General features: G+C 44.2%; 1 protein-coding gene across 5 annotated transcripts in view; it reads right to left on the reverse strand.

Annotated features, from left to right (window-relative positions):
* ZNF512B (zinc finger protein 512B) overlaps positions 1-21,874 on the reverse strand; it is a 295,003-nt gene that overhangs the window by 32,817 nt on the left and 240,312 nt on the right. For all 5 annotated transcript variants that reach the window (XM_085619660.1, XM_085619659.1, XM_085619657.1 and 2 more), the window contains 5 exons: positions 20,823-20,921; positions 4,654-4,821; positions 4,372-4,563; positions 3,207-3,308; positions 2,122-2,184 (listed from right to left, as the gene is read on the reverse strand). In XM_085619660.1, coding sequence (XP_085475786.1) covers positions 2,122-2,184; positions 3,207-3,308; positions 4,372-4,563; positions 4,654-4,821; positions 20,823-20,921 — 624 coding nt within the window. The remainder of the gene's footprint in view (positions 1-2,121; positions 2,185-3,206; positions 3,309-4,371; positions 4,564-4,653; positions 4,822-20,822; positions 20,922-21,874) is intronic.

Consider the following 21,874-nt stretch of genomic DNA (forward strand, 5'->3'; position numbering starts at 1 on the left):
TTGGACTGATATAAGGTGTACACTATAACTAGTGACATCATACATCAGGCCAACTTCTCACAACAACTTCTTACTTTTGAACCAATAAATCTATTTTTTCTCCACTTTAACTTCTCTTTTTGTTTACATTACCTCTCCACCATCGTTTTGATTCCTTGGCATTCTTTTATTTTTTAATGTTTTGCAGTATTCCCATATTTTTGTTGTTTTCCGATTAGCTCCTCCTTGGACAAGAAGAAGGGAGCTGCAGGCGGTTCTCTCCTAAGATAGATGTCCTTTATACAGGTGTAAACATGGAACCTCTTAAGGCCAGATCCGTGGTCCAAGTCGAGATGGGTATCACAGGTGCTCATAAACTGAGTTCAGTGTTATTTAGTCACATTATCATAGGAACTGTCCAACAGGTGCTCCACTCCTTGGCAAGTTAGTTGACCCCAAGGTCAATGAGTGCAATCATCAAGGTAAGATTGAGCTATATGCCAAATACCTTTGACAAGACTCTGGACACCTGTAGAAACCTTGTACAGTCAATAGTGGGAGGAATTGACAAGGGTACTGCTAGGGAGCATATGAAATAATTTCAGAAGGAAAAGGTCACTAAAGCAAGCCCAGGACTCAGACAGGAAATTGCTCCAACAGTCCAGAATGTTTTATTCATAGTTTTTTTCTGGCTCAGAAGGGCAGCTCAAAGACACAGAGAAGGGCAGTATATCACGTATTGGGGTGTGAATGAAAAAATGCCTTGACAAAGGAAAATGCTCGGCAAGGTCACACTGGGCTAGTAGTATGCACTTAGAAGGTTTAAAAGGAAACTCGCAAGGCATTCATCATGGGACATTTATAACAATTATCGATTAGAAATGGGTATATTGGAAATATTCACAAATGGGCCATTATTCATCCATTTGAATCGGAGTGGAATAAAAGCTCACGGATGTCGGAAAGAGAGAACGTATATTGGTTATACAACTTCAGAAATTGTGTAACATAAATTTATTACGAATGGCAGGAAGGAGAAAGAAGGCAATGTGGTGCACATCATGGAGTTTGCCATGGTTGTGGAAGTTCTCTTGCTTCTCTTTACTGTAAACTTAGGCTGGTACATTGATTACACCACAAGGTAAAGAGACAACCAGTTAGAATAAGAGAGTAAACAGTGTTAAAGACCATTTCTGTAACACAGAAAGAACAATTCTCAGGGGCTAGATACTTTTCTGTAGCAATAGACAGCAAAGTTATATCTGTTAATTGAAAAGCCTCACATTTTCTCTTCTCTTAGTTGAAAAGTTTTCCCTGTCGATAACACAATTGATGCTGGCAAAGACCGGTGCAAACCTTTTGATATCCTTCAGTCCTAAAACTCATCAAAACTTGATCCACAATTTGAGTGCCTGTGACATATCAGAAACAACACTGGTCTATGTGAATTTTAGGAACAGTGAGCACAGCTGTGCTATCTTCCATTGACAATCTGTAGACACGGCCCTGAGAGCTTTTTTCTGCAACTTATGTTTGAAAATTCTCTGAGAGGTAACAATGATGTTATTATTCACTCATCTTACTTTGCTGCCATCTACCATTACATTCCCCTAATAGTTCAGCACAGTGACAGGAACATCTACTGGTGCGTAAATGTACATATGTGGAAGCTTTGCACATTTATGATCTATGCTGTACCCGCTATCTGTGAGGTGCTTCCACGGTCAGTGATGGTCATAGACCTGGTATGAGTGGGCGCACATGCGTCTATGAAGCTTGCCCTGCTGTAGACACTTGGATGGATGCTTTCTGTGATGTGCATGCTTTGTGAACCTGACGGACGCTTGCACTGCTGTCACTGATGATTTGCCAGGGCATGAGATAACCTTGCACCGTGACTCATGGTACTTTAGCTTCTCTATGAACGAGGAAGATTGCAGAGCAAAGGCCTGTGATGCTTTAATCTGTTTGTGTGAAGGGAGCGTTTAGTGATGGATTGGATTGAAGGAAACGCGCAGCTACTGTAGCTGTTTTCTGTGTGCATGAGAGACAGCTGCATTTCCACACACACATTTTTACAACATTCTCATTTTTACAAAGCTTGATAGTTTTATCTTGCATACTAGTAATGCAATAGAGTACCTTATTGCAGCTGGCAAGATGAGCCTTCAGACCAGACACACTGGAATAAACCGCCTGGCAACACTGTAAGTAAAAGAAGACAGTGTTACTGGGTCTCAGGTAAAACTATGCACTGCAAAAGAGGGCAAAAGCATTACCAGTATGTGGTACAGGCATTTTGCCGTGTATGGTCCTCAGTGGCCATAATGGATGTGGGTTTTTCGCTAGGCATGGAGGACTGGAGTCACCGCAACTTGCTTAGAGGTTCTCAAGTGGCAAAAAAAATCCTTTGGTTAATTCCAACTGGAGCCCAGAAAACCGTAATGCAGGCATTGGTGATTTCCAGACTTGACTATGGCAATGTATTGTACCTGGGCACTGATAAAGCCTCTGTCCACCGTTTACAGCTCATTCAAAAAGCGTCCGCCTGCCTTCTTTTTCGGTTGCCTCGACACGCCTCTGTCTCACCTTTGCTTCATCAACTCCACTGGCTCAAGGTGAACAAGTGCATCGAGTTTAAGGCTTTATGTTACTTGTTTCGAGCCAAGCATGGCTTGGCACCCCCTTATATACAGAGCCTGGTCAAACCTTACGTACCCACTTGTCAGTTGAGATCAGCCAGCATCTTTCTTTTTTTCTGTTCCCAGAGTCCGGCTTACTCGTATGAGAGGCCGCTCGTTTTCCTATCTTGGACCTAAACTGTGCAATTCCCTTTCTCTGGAACTTAGGATCTGTCAGTCGCCTTTAGCCTTCTGTAAGAAGCTAAAGACCTTTCTTTACAACCAAGTATAATCCTCTCTGTTCTACTATCTGCAATCTCGGCTTGCGCGTTGTCTTGCTCAGCACCGGGAAACCCTGTTGGGTAGCTGCACGCTTTATAAATCTTTTAAATACAAATAAAATAGGCATAGGGGATGTAGCAAGCTTCTTAATATTGTATGCTTTTCACTGACTCCATTCTATGGGGAGCAAAAGGGAAGGCATTACGTTCTTCTACCGAATATGAGCCTTAATTTGGACTTTAAAAGAGACACGTATAACATGAACTATGACGTAAGATCCACGTTTAGAGACAGACAACAGTCATTGAAAGGTGTGAATCATACATGATTTGGACACATGATCTGTCCTTGCTCCTTCACTTCATTCTTCCAGTTTTCCAGAAGCCGTGGATGGAATGTCGGAAGTCCCGGTCGGATGTAATTTAGCTGCCAAAATAAAGTGAGATTGCAAGATGACTTGTGTCCTGCTGTTGGTCATTGTAGATTCCAACAATAGTTTGATACACAACACACATAGCACATTTAATCATGATTTACATGTAGAGTAATGTGACCTCATGCAGATTCAAACACAGGAATAACATTTGACTCTGTGCCCAGATGCCGAGAAGGGTCACAAGACAAAAAAAAAATCAGACATGCAGCGCCGGCATGTTACATAAGATGGGGCAGTTGCCAGTTGGTGTGGATGGCTGCAAGGGATGGTTGTGTTTAGATGCACCAGATCAGATTTAAAGCCCCAGCACATTCTAGGGAGTAGTCTCTCCATTCACAAGAAAAAACGCTGAGATGACTGTCTGTAAATAATTTCAACAAGTAGAGAGAGGCTGTACAATGCAAGAGACATTGTTTTCGGTGTGTGTGTGTGTGTGTGCGCGTGTGCGTGTGTGTCAGAGTTTTGTCTAGTAAAGATGTTACTATTCAGGGCACAGGTTATGTATATGCAGTCCCTGCATTGGTGTGGGGTTGCAATGTTGGCTCTGGTTTTTAAATTTATTTTATCAAAGATATCAAGAAATCGTGTTTCACATAGTCATTAACTACACCATTTAGCTTCTCTTCTTCATCATTACACAGGCAACTGTAAATATGTATTTCCTCTCAGGCTGTAGTTTACAGGATAATAAACCATGTTACCCTCAAAACACGTTACATTATTCAAGAGGCGACTTCCATGTTCATGTCTAGTGAGATCTACATCTAACTAAAGTTTGAGTGAGGATGGTGTTGAGGAACGTGTAGTATGCCCAGCCAGCCCCCAGAGAGACCACAGGCTGTTTGAAGCTTTAATACTGAATTTTAGACAGAGAAAGCCACAGTTTCATCTTGTAAACAAGTATGCAAGTGATGATACTATAGCCTGGAAACAAAGGAGAGAACACATATTTAGGCTTCTTATCAAAGCAGCTTCACCTCCACTTTACTTCTTTAACAGCTCTCACAAGTTGTGCACTGACAATCTACAGTAAGGAAAAGTACCATAACTCACTAGTTTGGTATCAGGTACCAAATCGTCCTTCATTCTCCGTTTATTCCAATCTTTCGCCAGCTCGTCCTCTGCTATCTCCTGGAGGTGGAAAACAGCCACCTGAGCTGACCTGCGTCGAATCCTGCCACTTGGTGTTCGCTCAAAGTCCTCTGCAGACTCATCTTCCAAGTTCTCCTGCGGCTCCTCACTGGGCTTGGGGTGATCAACAAGAAAGAAGAGTCACATGGCGTCATGAAGCACCTTCTAACAATGCACAAAAGTGGAGCAGAGCAGGTGCCTCACCACAGTGTGCTCTGATCGCACGTGGTAATCGTGCCCGGCCTTCGACTTGTAGGTCTTCTCACAGTGCCGGCAGGCAAACACAGGCTTCTCCACCTCAGAGGGCTCCTTGCCGCATCGCTTCTGGTGATACTGGTAGCCCATCAGGCTCGTAAATGTGGCTGTGCAACCCTGAATGAAAGAAAGTGATAAAGCACACATCAATAGCAAAAACAAAAGCTACTTTAAATGAGAAAATTGAATAAACACAACCTAGAAACAATCAGCAAAGACACACAATGCGTACAGGACAAATGGAAGCAACACTGCTTGGGTTAATTACCTGTGCTTTGAATGCTATTTAGTCAAGAAAAGGCGTCTATCAATGGCCTTTGTCTATGTGGATTGTAGTTAGAAATACTGGAAACTGAAATCTTCTCTCAGCCTCGACTGTGTGCATGTGTGAATTGAGTCGACGAATGCTCAACAATTTCCCATGCTGATCTCCCATTTCTGTATTGTTCTAGAGCCAACTGGTATGCAAATATTTCTTTGCTAGGCAACAGAGCATGTATTAAGCTCTGGTAGGATGAGTGGTTCGCTTCTAGAGACTTCTAACAGTAGATTCCTTACCTTTTGAATACATACCGAAGCACTACCTATTTGAAGTTGGGTTTGTGAGTGAACTCAAACCAAAAAGTCCTGTAAGTCCAAGCGGGCGAAATGCCTCTCCGGGCCTATCTGGATATCAAGACAGTAGTGCTTCATGAATACATCCCACATAGCTGCCTCCCTACGCTTGCTAATGCAGTGGATGTAGCTTTGGCTCTGAAGAAATAAGCATGCTTCTCTTCTGGAGACTGCTTTTTGGTCAATGCGAAGCCGCTCTTAATACAGAACACGATCCAGCAGGAGATGGTCCTCTTCTGCATGACTTTGCCTTTTTTCTCTCCAATGAACCTGACAAAAAGCTGACTGTTCACCCAGTTATTCTCTGGTATGATCAATGTAAAAGCTCAATGCTCTTTTGGGGCCGAAGTGATGGAGTCTCTCCTCTTCCTTAGAGGGACGAGGCTTAGCAGAGAACACCAGCAATGCGTTATTCTGACCAAAGTAGAATGACATCATAACTTTCGGTAAGAAGGATGCTTGTGTCCACAGAACCTGTATGCCTGGGAAGAAGGCAGTGTACGGTGGGTTGGCACGGAGAGATTGAAGCTCACTTACATCCCACACCGATGTTACGGCGACAAGGAACACCGTTTTGAGAGTGAGAAGCCACAAAGGATGACGGTAAAGAGGCTCAAACAACATGCACATCACATATTTGAGGACCAGGTAATGGTTTCACTGTTACACGACAAAGGGAGAGGGAGAAAACAGATATTGTAGGCCTTTCAATAAACGTATTACAAGTGGTGATTTTAATAATGAGGACTGATCGGGCCACTGCAAAAAGTCAGAAAGATCTAATAAATACCCTTGAACCACACCCAGAGCAAAGCCTTGCTGGGCGAGACACAAAACAATAGCAAAACATGAGATAACCATGCTTGGAGGGGGTCAATCTGTTGTGTGCTGCACCAAGCCACACATTTGTTCCAACAACAGGCATATAATATCTTTGTTGAAGGACGCCTGTCTGCAAAGGTGTTCAGCTGTCGCGGCCCAATCTCCAAGCATGAAGGTGGAGATTACGAGTGCCCAGGTGCAGGACCCAGCCCTGTTGCTGTGACAGAAGAACCTCCTAGAGGGGCAGCCTGATTGGAGGACAGATGCTCATGTCCAGGAGCTTTGGATACCATACTCTCCATGCCCAATCTGGGGCCACTAAAATGACATGGGCCTGGTCAGTGCTGATCTTTTTCAGAACTCGGTGCAGGAGGGGTAGCGGTGGAATTGCATAACGGAGTCCGGAGTTTCAATCGAGGCGGATCGCATCTCCTAACAAGAGATGCCTTGGAAACTCTAATGCGCAGAACTGCTGATATTGAGTGTTCTCGGTGGAGGCGAATTGCTATTAAAATACCAAGAGCATAACATAATTTCTCCTCACAATTAGAAATTTATTTCAAGTCACCTGTAGTTGGTAAAGCCTAAAAAGGAACTAGTCACATAGCTAGCACATATTCATGCATGAAAGAGGGTTCTAGAAAATATGATGTTGATTAAAAATCCGAGAATCACACGATTTCTTACCATCCCGAGGAAATTTGAAACCTTCTTCCCAGATGTATGACGGAATCTTGTTTTATGTCACAGTCTTATGAAGGAGTTGTATTTTTAAATAACAAAATGCAAACAAGTTGTCATACTGAATAGAACAAGTTAGTCAGGCTGGCCTCCGGAGAGGGAACTATACGTGCTAGAGAGTACAAAGACAAGTTAAAGGGATACCACCTAGACTGTGGAGAAAGTGTGAACAATGATATGCTCAAAGGATAATCACGAAACAACAGATGGCAATACCATGTAACACCTGAACTATTGGCAATGCCAAGATCAACATACTTTTTGGTGCAGAGGCAACCTTTAGCAAGGAGAAACCTTCTATTTGGAGAAACCTCTCAACATCAAGGACAGAAAAGTCACATACAAAAGTGTCAAGAAACCCCTATGAGAGATTATCACTTGTACCAAAATGGAAGAATTTAGCACAATCTAAGATATTGGTATGACATTCCTGGTTTCGTGGTGGAAGCTGAGACCATATTCTTCGGCCTTGTAGAATATGCAGGAACAAAGCGTCTGCTGAGAAGCCTGACAGATAGCTCAAACTGAGAGATCACACTTCAATATGTCAATAGAAGGTACAATGAGCCTAGTGTTGATGTTATGTTATGTTCGGGGGTATTTATAGAGCGCATCTGTCACTCCGAGGAGCATCATGGCGCTATAATTGATTGAATTGCAGGTATAGCGTAGCAGCTACTGAGAAACAGGATTGAAGGAGTTAGATCAGAGCTCTACATAGAGCATCGAAGAGGTGAAGATCTAGGTTTTTAAGGACTTCCTAAAAAGGGTTTCTGACTGAATGAAGCGGAGGTTACAAGGGAGTTGGTTCCACGCCTTTGGGCCTAACACTGCAATGGAATTACCTCCTTTGGAAATACATTTGAAGGTTGGGGGTTTTAAAAGATTTGAGTTGGAAGATCTAAGCGTGCAGCAAAGTACGTAGTGGGTAAACCTAGATCAAAGATACTGGGGGCCAGAGGAATGAAACCTTCTGAAAGTAATTATTAGAAGTTTGAACTGTATTCTTTTGTGGACAGGTAGCTAGTGCAGTGTTTTAAGGGCAACTGATGAGGAGGATTTCCTGGGCCATTTTAGTACTAATCTGCAGTGTGTTGAACCATCTGAAGTTTATGAAGGACTGATTTATTATTTCAGATGAAATCCAAACATGTATATGAACCAATGAAAGGAATACCCTGAATTCCGTCCCCCCCCCACCACTTCCCCCTGATCGCACATGTTCTGCACAGCCCTGACCGCAAAGTAGAATCATAACAGACGGGGTGTACCCCTCAGGGCCCACCCGTCGCACCGCATCCCCACTGTCCACAGATGCCCAAATGAGTTATCCCAGGGGAGGAACCTCCGTTGCCGATGACGGATCCAATAACAACCCTCGATAATCCGCCCACCGCTTCCAGATCTTGAAGTGTTTGTGTCAGCACCCCCTAGCTACAAAAATAGGTTGTTCCAGCCCCATGCAGAAGTCTAGCCCATTCTTCCATACGGCAACTGATGGGGCCCGTGGTGCCTTCCAGGCCCTGGCAATGTCCCTTTTCGCCAGAGTGAAACCCAGTTGCATGAGGTGTCGCTTATAAATGTTGCCTCCAATTCCCTCCATGACATGAAGTAGGGCTGGCCAGTTACAGATAGCGCTTGTTGATGGAAAGACAGAGAAGAATCAAATCAGAACCCCAGGTTTCTGATGGTAGTTACGATGTTAGGGGGAGGAGGGGTGTCAGCCGGCCACCATCGGCTGGCACAGAAGTTATTACCCTTCCCTAACGGCATGACTTCAGTTTTTTCAGAGTTGCATCTCAGGTGGTTGGTCTTCATCCAGTGAAAGACAGCTGTGAGGCATTGCGTGAGGTTTTCCTCAGCCAGTGTAGGACCAATACCAACTGAGTGTCATCCGAATATAATATGGTCTTGATGTTGAAGGACGAAATTAACCTGATTAGTGGGGCCATATATGCATTAAAAAGTACTGGACGGAGGATGGAGCTTTGTGGGGCCCCGGAGAGCCGAGGTTTTTCTGCTGACTGATATTGCCCGAGGGTAATGACTTTCCTTCGATTTTGGAGAAAAGATTTTAACCAGGCCAGTGCAAGATGGGAAATGCCATAGGCTTCGAGACGGTCTAGGAGAATGTCATGCGAGACGGTGTCGAAAGCCACTGATAGGTCCAAAAGGACCAACACAGCACATTTTCCCTGGTCCAGGGAAACACTTGGAGGGAGAGTTGGTTGCTGTCCAGAGCAATCTTGAAGTGAGTAGGGGACAAAGAGGGAGGGGGGTGGGGGAGTCTTTTTTAGCAGCTGGACTTTTTCCTCAAAGATATCTGCGGTGCGATCACAGAGAGCCTGTGAAGGGGGAATTTCATGTTTGAGTGATGCGGGGTTTAAAAAGGATTTCACAATATTAAAAATAGCTTTTGATTAGAGTTGGCCTGTTCAAGCATATCGGTGAAGTACGATTTCTTGGATATTGTTATGTTATGTTTTGATGGTAATTTTTAAGGGCTGCCTTGAAACTGGTCCGCTCTGTCTGAATGTATTTAAGTCGCCATCTGCGTTCCAATTTTCTGCAGTGGCTCTGAATTACCTTTAACTCTTTGGTATACTCTTTGGTGTAGCATTCTTAGTTTTGATACAAAGCGCTCACAGAGTTGCTGAATTTTTAAGTATCTTTTTTCTAAAGATCAAGCAAAGTCCACTGTCAGCAAGGCACCAAAACATCTTAGCCAACTCACAGCACGAACAGAAACACACTGAAAATTGTTTCACATGCTGTCACAAGCCAAAACCCTAGACGTATCCAAAAGGAGTGAAGAGGATAACAATAAAACAAGGCCTTGATGCTCGGTTAAAAAAAGGTTTATTGGACCACACAATCCAAAAAATATGCCTCAGACCAAAAACAAAGAATTAAAGTATACCAAAGACTCAGAAATCTCAAAAGGGAGAGAGGTAGGGAGAGAGGTAGGTAGAGAAGGACGGAGGGAGAGCGAGAGAGAGAGTGAGAGAGAGAGAGAGTGAGAGTGAGAGAGAGAGTGAGAGAGAGAGTGTGTGTGTGTGTGTGTGTGATAGAAAGCTTCTATCCGGAAGTGATAGATGTTCTGTTTAGGCTATGAGAACCTCAACTGCAAAAGGAAAATGTTACTTACCCTGTAAGCATCTGCTAGTGGCATGTAGTACTGTAGGTTCACATGCTCTGCATACACCTGCCATTTTGTTGTAGGCTCGAACGTGTACAGTTTGTTTTTCTTCAAATAAGTCTTTTGAGTTACAAGGTATAGGGCCACCTCCTATGACTGATAATGCGCATGGGCAATGGCTCAATTGTTAGATTGTTTTCCTGCACGGTGGTGAGGATGGTGATAGAGCACATCAAGTGCAGGAAGATTACTATGCAAGACAAAATTAGGAAAGAAAGATAAGTAAAAGAAAAAAAGGCATCTGCAACCACCAAAGGCTTCCGGAGAGGAGGGTGGGTGCATCTGTATCTATAACAATAAAAGCCACAAACAGATGCTTACAGGGTAAAGTAAACATTTCTGTTTGTGGCATGTGTAGCTGTGAATACACATGCTCTGCATAGCCTGTAAAGCAATTCTCCCCTAAGTGGTGGCTAGCCAGCGGATGTTGCAGAAGACTGAAAAAGTTTATGAAATACATCCTGGCCCACTTGAGCTTTCTGGTATGCTAGGACATTCACACAGTATTGTTTGGTGAACGTGTGTGGTGTGGACCAGGTATTTGCCTTACAGATATCAGCTAATGGGATATTACACAGAAAGGCCATGGGTGCTGCGTCTTTACAGGTAGAAATTCCTGGGCGGAACCAGGAGGTGTATTTTGGCCTTAGTATAGCATGTTTGAATGTACTTGACTAGACAGCAAGCTATTTCTGGAAATGGCAGTGCTTTTGTGTGTTTCAGTGTAAGGCACAAAAAGTTGGTAATTTTTCTAAAACATTTTGGTCCTATCAATATAGTACATAAGGGCCCTCTTTACTTCTAGTGCAGCGTTTCCCAAAGTGTGGCTGGCGGACCCCCAGGGGTCCGTGACACATTCTCAGGGGGTCTGGCAGCACAGTTATAAAAGCACTGCAAATTGCCTTGTGTAACCAGCAGTTTTCGGGCAACAATAAAAGTGTCAAGATAACTCCCGTGAATAATGTACCTGATTGAGAGAGCTGGGAGTTTTGTCTAGTGGCAGTGTTGACTAATCATGGTAGCGCAGATTGTAAATATACCTGCTGCAAAGAATTTATTCCATGCATTTTAAAGAACAGTATTTTATGTGCATAGCTCAGTGGGTTACTGCTTTTGCAACAGAGATTCTGTTGTTACTGTGCCGTTCATAAGTTACAATCGTAATCAGCACAGTGAGCTATGAACTGCCATCAAAGAGCTGCATGCGAACTGAATGGTACAAGTTAGTAAGTTATGTTTTTTCCCAGTCTTTCAATATCCTGATGCTGCTATAAAAAGGTTTGTTTGGGTAGAAATACATTCTTATTACTAAAGTCAACGCTAACCACTGTGTTATGTTCTGAATCCTGAGTTTGTGCATCTCCAGACCAATCACTCTTAAAAATGCCTACCAGTATAGATGACATGTGAATCCTACACCTTGCAGACCCATTTGCTATATGTAAAATTTTCTATACACTGATTTACACACGTATGATTTATGTGTATGTGTGTGTATTTATGTGTGTGATGTAAAGTGCTCAGACACCGTACACTGGTATAAGAGGTGCTATAAAACAAATGAAATACATGTGAGAGAGGGGCTATGGGGAGATGAGAGGCACTGTTGGATGGTGATAGTGAGGGAATAAGTGAAGAGCCTTAGTAAAGATTGCCAAATGCTGGTGCACTGTAAGGTTATCATTTACTATGCTTTAAAAGCTAATACAATTAAATAAATAAATGACAAATGTGTAGTAGAATGCCTCATTGTTTCCCAAATTATCTTGGGGGGAGAGCCCACCACAGCCCCCCTTTGCATATTTTTTCAATATAAAGTAATACATCTTTAGTAATCTGAGTATTTGTTTAGTGTGTACTTATTTTAATGTTTGAAATGTAAATCATACATATTGCTTGAGAGTCCCTGGCTTCCGGTAGTGGCTCAAGAGTCTAAAGGTTGGTAACCACTGGACTAGTTTGTTCAAGGGCTCTCTCAGCTAATTAATCTGGATGTGGAAACAACACCAGGAGTTCAATTGTTTGGTTGAGGTGGAAAGGAGAGCCTGCCTAAGGCAGAAACTTTGGGTTAGTTCTAAAGATTACCTGGGCAGCGTGTACCTTGAAAAAAGATCCTTCCAGCTTAAGAGATTGAATCTCGCTCACCCATCTAAGGGAAGTAATTGTTGCTAAAACACAATCTTACATGACAAGAACTAGAGATGGCAAGTGTGAAGGGTGTCTAAAGGGGTCCCATGAACTTACTGAGGGCAACATTAAGGTTCCAGTAGGGGGCTGTGGGTTACTGGGTTGGGGATAACCCTCTTAAGTTCTTCTATAAAGGCTTTAATGACTGTGACTCTGAATAATGAAGAGTGTTCCCTGTTTTGCAGGTATGATGCTACTTCAGCTAAACATAAGCGAATGGGAGTGTAAGCCAGTCCTAAGCTTTGTAAGTGAAGAAGGTAGCAGACAATGTCTTTCACTGCGGGCTTGAGTGGATCTATGTGTTTGGAGAGGCAATTGTGGATGAACTTCTTCCACTTAGCTGCATAGCAGGGTCGGGTAGTGGGATGACGAGCCTCTTTGAGGATGGACATACACTCAACTGGTAGATTGAGATACCCAAACTCTAGGACCTCAGGAGCCAGATCGATAGGTTGAGCTGCGTGGGGTTAAGATGCCTGACTGTGCCCTGGTGTTAAGTGAGATGTTCTGACCTGTTGGGGAGCTTCTCTTGAGAGAACACGAACAATTTGAGGAGGGTTGTGAACCACAGCTGCCTGGGCCACGTGAGAGCTACCAAGCTGATGGTGACAGAAGTCTGCCGTAGCCTCTGAACCATGTCTGGAAGGGGTTGGAGAGGCAGAAAAGTGTAGGCAAATAACCCTGACCAGTTTATCGATAGTGCATTGCCCATGGACTGTGGGTGTGGAAACCTGGAGGCGAAGCTTGGCATTTAGATTTTTGGGCGGTTTGAGAACAAATCTATGTTGGGAAACCTCCAAGGTTGTAAGTATGGGAGAACAACTTGGGGGTGGAGTTCTCACAAGTGGACTTGTTGCTGTATCCTGCTGAACAGGTCTGTGAAGTTGTTGTCCACTCCCGGAAGGTACTCCACTAGCAGATGTACACTGTGGGGGACCACCCAACGCCAAATGCTTTGCCCTAATGCCAAGAGTTTGGGAGAGTGCATGCCCCCTGTTTACATGGCAGTCATGTTGTCTGTTTTGACCAAGACTGTTTTGTGATGTACATGGCAGAAGAAAGCTTTCAGAGCCAATCAGGCTACTAGTAACTCCAGATAGTTTATGTGGAAGGCTTGTTGAAGGGGTGTCCACAGACTCTGAACTGTTATGTCCTGCAGATGCAACCCCCAGCCTGTGAGAGAGGCATCCGTGGTGATGGCCATCTGGGGGACTGGGTCTAGAAAAAGTCTGCCCTGCAAAGGATTGTTGCTGTTCCACCACTGCAGAGAACGATGGGTGCTGGCCCAAATCAACACTAGATCCTTCCATAGACCCTCCGCTAGTGACCATTGTGCCACTAAGCACTCCTGAAGCGGATGCTTGTGTAATTGGGCGTGAGGAATGGTGGCTATGCAGGGGGCCATCATGTCGAGGAGGCGCTTTACTGTTCTCACTTGTCGCTGAGATTTGGCTGAAAAAGAGGCAGCAGGAGCTGGAAGGCTTGGACCTGTGCGGGGCTGGTTACTGTGTTTAGAATTGCTCATAGAAAGAGGTATATTTGTAGGGGTTGGAGGTGGGACTTGCCCACGTTGATTGAGACGGTATAGTTTCTAACCTGTAACTCCTGTTCTCTCGTAAGGGAATTTCCATGATAGTCAAAAGCGTAGAATAGTCCCGTCGCCTGTGGGGACCCAGGAGTACTTTTTCCAAGATATCTTTCTAAGTGCTGAAGTTCGCCTTTCTTTAAGAAAGCCTGCATAGCCACTTAAGAATGTTTTAATGCAGCCTATCGGATTAGGCTACAGTGGTAAAACTCCTTCATCCCGTTGAAACAAAAGGGAAATAAACCCAGTGGACATGCAAGACAGTTTTTAAAGATAACAGAAAAAATCCCTCACAAACCGCTTTTGTCAAGTAAGAAAAGGATGAAGGCGTGCAGGACAGTGTAGTCCATAGGATGTCATTATAAAGGAAGAAAAAAGGAGACTGTGTCTTTAAGCATCCTGGGACCTCCAGTATCCCATCATGCTCCGCCAGAGGCAGTTACCTCAGTTCCTTTTATAGGCAGTTCTATTTGCTTTATATATAGGAGCATCAAACTGTTTGTCTAATCCAGTGGGGAGGAGGGAGGGTTGCTTATGACTATCACGGAAATACCCCTACGAGAGAACTGGAGTTACAGGTAACAAACTGTATCTTCTCTCGTAGGGGATTTCCATGTATTGTCATAAGTGTAGAATAGAGTAGCAAGCTCATTACCCTGAGCGCGGCGGAGTAGACACAACAATAACTAGAAGAGAGGGTCAGGCAAAGAGATTTCTGAGGGAAGCCTGTCCTTCTTGGGCACCTGTGCTAGCATCAGATTCAAGACAGTAATGCCTAGTGAACATGTGGACTGACCTCTATGTAGCAGCTTTGCAAATATCTGCTAATGGGATGTTATTCCTGTGGTCTCCTCAACGTCGATAGACTTCTCAATGTCGGCCTCTGTCTCCTGTGTCTAAGCTTTGACGTCGATCTGCTTCTCGATGTCGATCCTGCACATTGTCATTTGGACCTCGACGCCGATCGTTCCCTTCGTGGTGATGGCGAGTCGGAGTCCATCAACGTCGATGCACTCCTCGACAGCGGGCGCGGATGTCTTGATGTTGAGCAACGATGTTTGTGCGACATCGAGCCAGCCAACGACGGCGAACATGTTGGCGCCGTACCTCCTCTCAACGTCTATCTCCTCGACATTGACCGGGACCGATAGGGTTTTCTCTCTGAAAAACATCCCTCAGACCTTCCACCTCCACTGGAGGGTGAGGGAAGAGTCCTGGTGACAGACTGACCTTCCCCTAGCTCAGAGGTCCCGCTGGCTTCTTGCTGGCATCGTCTTTCTTCTCTCCCTTGAAGGCAAATTTGCTCCCTGTCAGGCAGGGTGCACCTGGAAAATATCTTGCAGATATCACACGAGGCAGGAAGGTGTGAAGAAGGCAGGCAGATTATACAGACCTCATGGGGGTCTGTTTTGGCCTTTTTCCTGCCACAGCGAGGACATTTGTCAAACAGAGAAGGCATTTTAACAGAAAAATGCCTCAGTTCCTGTCAGAAAAAGACAAAAACTATAAGAGGAAGGCGAAAGATGTCAAGTGAAGCTGAAATCACAGATATATAACTCTAATTTTTGAAGAAAAAAACCTAAAAAGGTCGAGTTCAATGCTCCACGGGTCCGGTCCCAGGATTCTTAAAGACATAGTCTCCTTTTTTCTTCCTCTATAATGACAGCCAATAGACTAAACTGTCCGGCACACCTTCATCCTTTTCTTACTTGACAAAAGGGATTTGTGAGGGTTTTTCTCTGTTACGCTAAAAAATTTTCATGCATGAAATGCATGTCTCGTGGGCCTATTTCTCTTTTGTTTCAGCAAGATGAAGGATTTTGACCACGGTAGCCTAATCCTATAAACTGCATTATAACATTTTTAATTGACTATGTAGGCCTTCCTGAAGAAAGGTGAACTTGAGCACTTAAGAGTGCTCCGGGGTCCCTGCAGGCGGGCAGGACTATTTTACGCTAATGACTATACATGGAAATCCCCTACAAGAAAAACCTAGTTTGTGGAGGAGACCTATGGTGATGTGAGTGTGGGCTAAGCACTGCTATTTGCATGCACTTTGTAACAACCAGTTGTTGATGTATGGGGAAACATAGATGTCGTTGCTCCATAGATGAGTGGCTACCACTGCAAGACACTTGGTAAAGGAACTGGGAGCCATAGTTACCCTGAAGGGCAGAACACTGAATTGAAAGTGCTATCCACTTACCAGAAGCCTGAGGTAGAGCCAATGTACAGGGTGGATCGGAATACGAAAATAGGGGTCCTTTAGGTTGAGGGGGACCATGAAGTCACCTTGCTGCAATAGTGGAATGACATCCTGGAGCGTGACCATGTGGAAATGCTCCCATAGGATGTACTTGTTGAGGGACCTGAGGTCTAGTATGGGCCTGATGGACCTGTCTTTCTCGCAGATCAGAATGTACAGGGAGTACACCCCTTTGCTGTGTTGTTCTGGCGGCACAGGTTCTATGGCCCCCTTGAGTAACAGCATGTCTACTTCCTCTGGACAAGTCACTGGTGTTCTGGTGAGAGAGTGTGTTTGCGGGGGTGGAGGAAAATTTGGCGTTGGTTCCAGGCAGTAACCTTGCTCTACAAAAGACAGAAGGCGTTGGATTTTGGTGATGTTTTGCCATTGAGCGAGAAACCCCTGTAGGCATTCCTCGGCTGGTGTTGTGTGATGGGGAGGAAAGTAGAGGGATTTACTGTTTTGTGAGTGCTGCTTCCTTAGACGCCCCACCTCTAACCCGACCCTTGGAATTGTTCGCCCATTTCAGTGCTTTTTTTGTAAAATAATAAGTGCTGGTGTCCAAAGCGCTGCTCAGACACACGGGGCTGGTGCTATATGAAATGTCAGAGACAAAAAGCAATGGTGAGCAGTCCACCTCAGGCTTCTTTAACTCGCTGCCAGGAACTCCCTGCCACGTTATCTCACTCTTACAAGTTTCTGCTTTCTCTCTTGGTGATGGACCTAAAGTATTTCTTTTCCTCAGTCTTTTCGTTTTGTTTGTTTCTTCCTCTGTTGTTCTCTGGAAATGTCTGATGTCAGCAAATAAGTGCCAGTACCCAAAAATAAGTGCTGGTGCACCCCACTGGCAACCACCGGATCCAATTATGCACTGCCCTATATGCAACCTTGGAATAACCCCGGGAGGCTTGAGGCTGTTGCCTCTGTAAGGAGGTAAACGCCGTGAAGGAGGTGGCTTTGGTGCCGCCACAAAATTGTAAGTGATAAAAAGTTGCACGGGCGTTTGAAACTGGAGAGTTCCCATTTTTTTGTCCGTGATTGTGACTTTTTTTGATTGTTTTCAAGCATCTGATCAACTTGAGGCCCAAAGAGGTGTTTCCCTTCAAAGGACATGTTGATCAGATGCTGCTGGACTTCTGGCTTAAAGCCAGAGACATGGAGCCAAGCATGCCTGGGGATTAAGACACTAGAGTTAATTCCTCTGGTGGGAGTGTCAGCCACGTCCAGAGCACATTCGTGGTACTAGAGACTGTTTGCCCTTCTGCTACAATCTCCTGTGCCGGTTGTTTCTACTGATCCATGAGGTGCTGGACCTGGTCTCCTATCTTGTCCAACTGGGCTCGATGTCACGTTATTTGGATTTGTAATGCACAGCTTATCACCCGAACAGTATCCAGGCGCTAGAGCAGGTGTGTAAGTCGTCTGCTGGAAATTAGTTGAAGAGTCAAGTCTTCAGCTTCTAATGGAGTTCTAGAAGTGAAGAATAGGCTCATATGTGTAGAGGGAGGTAATTTCAAGTTTTGGGTGCGAGGTAGGGAAAGCTAGGCTCAATTGTACCTAGACAAAAAAACGCGATCTGCCAATGGGTAGCAGATTGTGCAGCAACTAGTTTCTCTACCACATCGATTTTCGTACTTTCTTTGTCAGGCGGCGATGCACCACCAGTACCCTGTGTGTTTTCCCGTTTTCGCGAGGTGAGCACAACCAATGAATGTTATGGGAGCTGACCTCTGACGGAAGGTGAGTCCGTGAGAGAGGGCTTGTATTTTTTGTCAAACCTCGGGTGACTATCCTAGTTTTTTTTAAGACATCCTGCATAGGCTAAAGCATCCCCTTGAGCATGGGTAAAAACAGTAGAATGCTGAGTGTATGTGAACGTTTCTATCAGGAAGTCATCCTTCTCTGCAATGGTGTGCAGGTCTACCTTGTGGAAGGTGGTTGCCATGTGAATGGCTACATGGTAAGGGGTGGTATGTTCCGGAAGGGAAGGCTTAGCAGGATAGAGGTTGAGTTGTTGTCACCTGGGGGAACACTCCCATAATTGTCCGATTGTTCTGCATCAAAATTGGCCATTGTAAGGGTTTACGTGTTGAGGACTCCTCTCCCCATAGAATGATTGGGTTGAGCCTACCGTGGAAGGAGTTGAAAAGTCCTGAGCCCACCTCAGGCCTCTTTAATTCGCTGTCAGGCGCTCCCTGCCCCATGTTGTGGTGGAGCAGGCAGGAGGTGGTGGAGGGGTAGGAGGAGGAGAAGGAGGAGGAGAAATATGCGGTAAAGCAGGTCAAGGGGGCACCGGACTGGTGCCCCTATATTGATACTTTTGCAGCATGGGAGGTAGAAGACGCTTCAGTGCTAGCTTCTCTGCGAAGGTAAGCTTCCTAGTAAACAGTCTTTTTGATACGTGTCCAACTCTTGTTGGAGACGTTGTAGAATCTGCAGTTCCTCATCCCGGAGTCTGTCATGGATGGTTGACTGGGTGCCGAAGGCTGTTTCGGTTTTGAAGCCGATTATGGCGTTGATAGTTGTTTCGGCATGGAAGCCTTAGTGCGGTGCCGATCATGACTGGGATGCAATGGTGGAAAGCAAGGCTGTGTCCCTGATTGTTGGCTCGACGCCTGACCCTCAGAGGGGTGGTAGGTGACCTGATAGTGGGAACCGGTACTCAAGGTTGCTGTTTTCTGCTGTTGGTCCGGAGTGGGCTATGGGTCTGTTGTCTCAGAGTTCAAGGGCAACATGGGTTTCGGGCTTAAGGCTGCAGCCTGTTCGACATTTGCCTCTGCTTCCACCCCTTCTTTGACATCCTGTCTGATGTTGAGGATAACCTTGTCTTGCCGTTGTTCCATGGCAAATCAAGCAAGCCAACGGTCTTGATGGTATTGGACAGTCTCTTTGGCCCGCAAGGCGAGGTATGCATAGCAGGAGGTCTTGTTATGATCCGACAATAAGCAGAGGTTGCAAACTGCCTGTTGAGCTGCATGCGTGTTCTTGGAGAGGCCCTGTGAACAGTAATGAAAAGGCATTTTTTCCATCATGGTGCTCACATTGTCGAGCGTGAAACCTGAAGGAACAGGTCCGAGAGGGGTGCTGACGAACCCCAAGATATGGATCTGATTGAAGTACCACAACACAGATGAGAAGAAACGCAATGCAGAAACAATTGTCCGAAGCTATCAGAAACGGAGTACTCAAGAGGACCCGACGAAGAGCGCCATGTGGCATCAACTCAGAGCCCTGGCGATACACGCCTGACCCAGATGGGAGAAGAAATCAATCTAACAATGGAGCCAATGCCCTTGCACTTTACCAGCCATAGGAGGATTCAATGTACCTCGTGACTAGCGAGACTTCATTGAAGAAAAACAAGTTACACACGTCAGAACCCAACACTAAAAGGCCAGAGTATGGAGAGCATTTGTATCTACAGCTACACATGCCAAGAACATATAATTACAAAGTAAATAAAAATTATTTTGAAATATAAGTATTCAAGTGTTTTATGGAATCATCTTGTCCACAAGGATTGTTTTAAAGGTTATGAATTATGAAGATCCCAAGATAGAAACTTTGAGGTAATAAAAGTGTTTTCTGCTGTGTATCTGCAGCACGAAACATATCAGCACCTACTCTAGATCTCACGCACACAAGACATGTTTATGGACTTAAGACCTATGGGTGACTGAGTTGATGAGTGTGTTGTACTCAGGGTTATCCAAGTTCTTTTTTTTATCTGCCTGTAGCATGGGTAGGGACTCTGCAGTTTAATGGTGCTTCAAGGTGTTAAACAAACTGGACTCTCATTGGAATTGTGGTTTTGGTTTTTGCTTTTTGCCTTGAAGGTGAATATGTGAAATTTCATCTGGAACTTGTTCACAATGCCACACGGTATATAGCTAAACTTTATATTCAGTTGATGTGTTTATCTAAATCAATCACCCTATCTTTAACTCGTTTGCATCATCCCATATCAACCTCTTTCCAGCTCTCAACTCTCAATGAAAGGCAAGATGCGACAGTACATTTTCCAGGGGTTCTGTTTGCTGATCAGCAATGTATTATTTAAGAAACCCTCTATGGTGTGCACATGCAGCAGTACTATGGCCTTAATAAGTTCAAGTTACCAAGCTGTGCTTTTATGTCTAAAGAAACACTTTCCGCAACCTGCATCCAACTTGGAGAGTATTTTTCAAGCCACGGGATGCACATTTCTGCCTGAACCCTGAACAATTTTAAATGATGTGCATTTTACTCTGTGTTTTTCTGTTCCCAAACTAAATCACCCAGTTCCTTGTCAGACTCTGAATCTTCCTCCTTAGGTGTTTTTAACTGTTGGTTAAGACAATCAAAAGGTGAGATGGGGCGGGCTGTTTGAAATAATACGAAAGTTGAATTACAGGCATGCCATACAGAATACCTACAATATAAAACATTATAAAAAAAAGTATAACAAGTGTGCATAGTATCTGAACCTATTTTACATTGCAAGGTTCTTTTTAAGGGGCACTAAGATCATCTAAGATCAGCAATAGTAGGGCTTCAAAAACATTTGGGACATATGAGGCCATTCATTATTTCATAGACCACTGGGAAATCCAAATTCAACGTATAAAAGGACTTCATCAGCATGCCCTCTTGATTCACAAAAATGAATTTACCTCACAGCTCCTGCCATGAAAACATTTCTACAGAACACTCCTAAGACTCCAGTGGTCAAAAATCATACATACCTCATTCGGACATTTCAGTTTTCCCAATTGCTTTAGGACTTTTCTGAGTCTTTCCCGCTCTTCATTTTCACTGAGACCCTCAGCATGCATGACATCTGGCTTTTAATAGAAAGGAAAGACAATTAATTAAAGATGTGCTAAAGGTGAAATGCTTAACAACTGCACCGCCCATTGAAAGTTAACTTGCTAAAGAATGTGGGTACGCTATTGCACTATGTGACACGGACTGTGAGAGACTACTTATGAACCAGCTACGCGTCCTTGTTGAGTGAACAACATCCAGTACAGTACATAAAAAAGCCGTGCAGCCAGATTAGAGAAGGGAGGGCAAGGCCATTCACAAGAAGACAAATTACATTGGCTCATTTCTTATGAGGCAGGAATTCTATGCATTATTCCAACAAACCTGGCAAGAGGCAGAATAGCTGGTTTTGCATAATTCTGCTTGTGGCCTTGATTTGAAGAGGATGATTTACCAAAAAGATTAACGCCCTTGATTCATCCCCACTACTGAGCTGGGAGTCTCATTGTGAACATATTAGGTATTACAACGCTAACATATAGAGAAAGGCTTTAACACAATTACAACAGCAGCATTCACATAATTATTAAAGATCCAAAACCCAGCTACTCAGAGCAAAGCACAGTCTTCATCTCTTGCCACCCAGGCCACCATAGTTCTGATTTGGAAGCTCAAATGTTAAACACATTTTTGTATACAGGTGAGCCTGAGTTGAGGTAGAGGTAAGGACACTGTGAAAGTAAGAAAGATACCAATACTGGAGAACTTCAATTACAGGTAAGAATCTGTTTTCGATTATATTGGATCGTTCATAGAATCACATAATTGAATCACAATAGCAAGTATTAATTCAAATTCCGCATTATACACTGGTTGGAGGGTAACAAAGGCTAAACAAGCTTATTTTATTGAACTAGAAGACGCAAAACCACTTGCCCTACTGCTACAGCTCTTTGTACTGTTGAATCTATACAGTAATGTTGCCTGTTTTTCCATGTTGCTGCCATGCATATATCCACAATGGACTCAC

Source organism: Triturus cristatus, chromosome 7 (assembly GCF_964204655.1).
Source record: "Triturus cristatus chromosome 7, aTriCri1.1, whole genome shotgun sequence".
Lineage (NCBI taxonomy): Eukaryota > Metazoa > Chordata > Amphibia > Caudata > Salamandridae > Triturus > Triturus cristatus.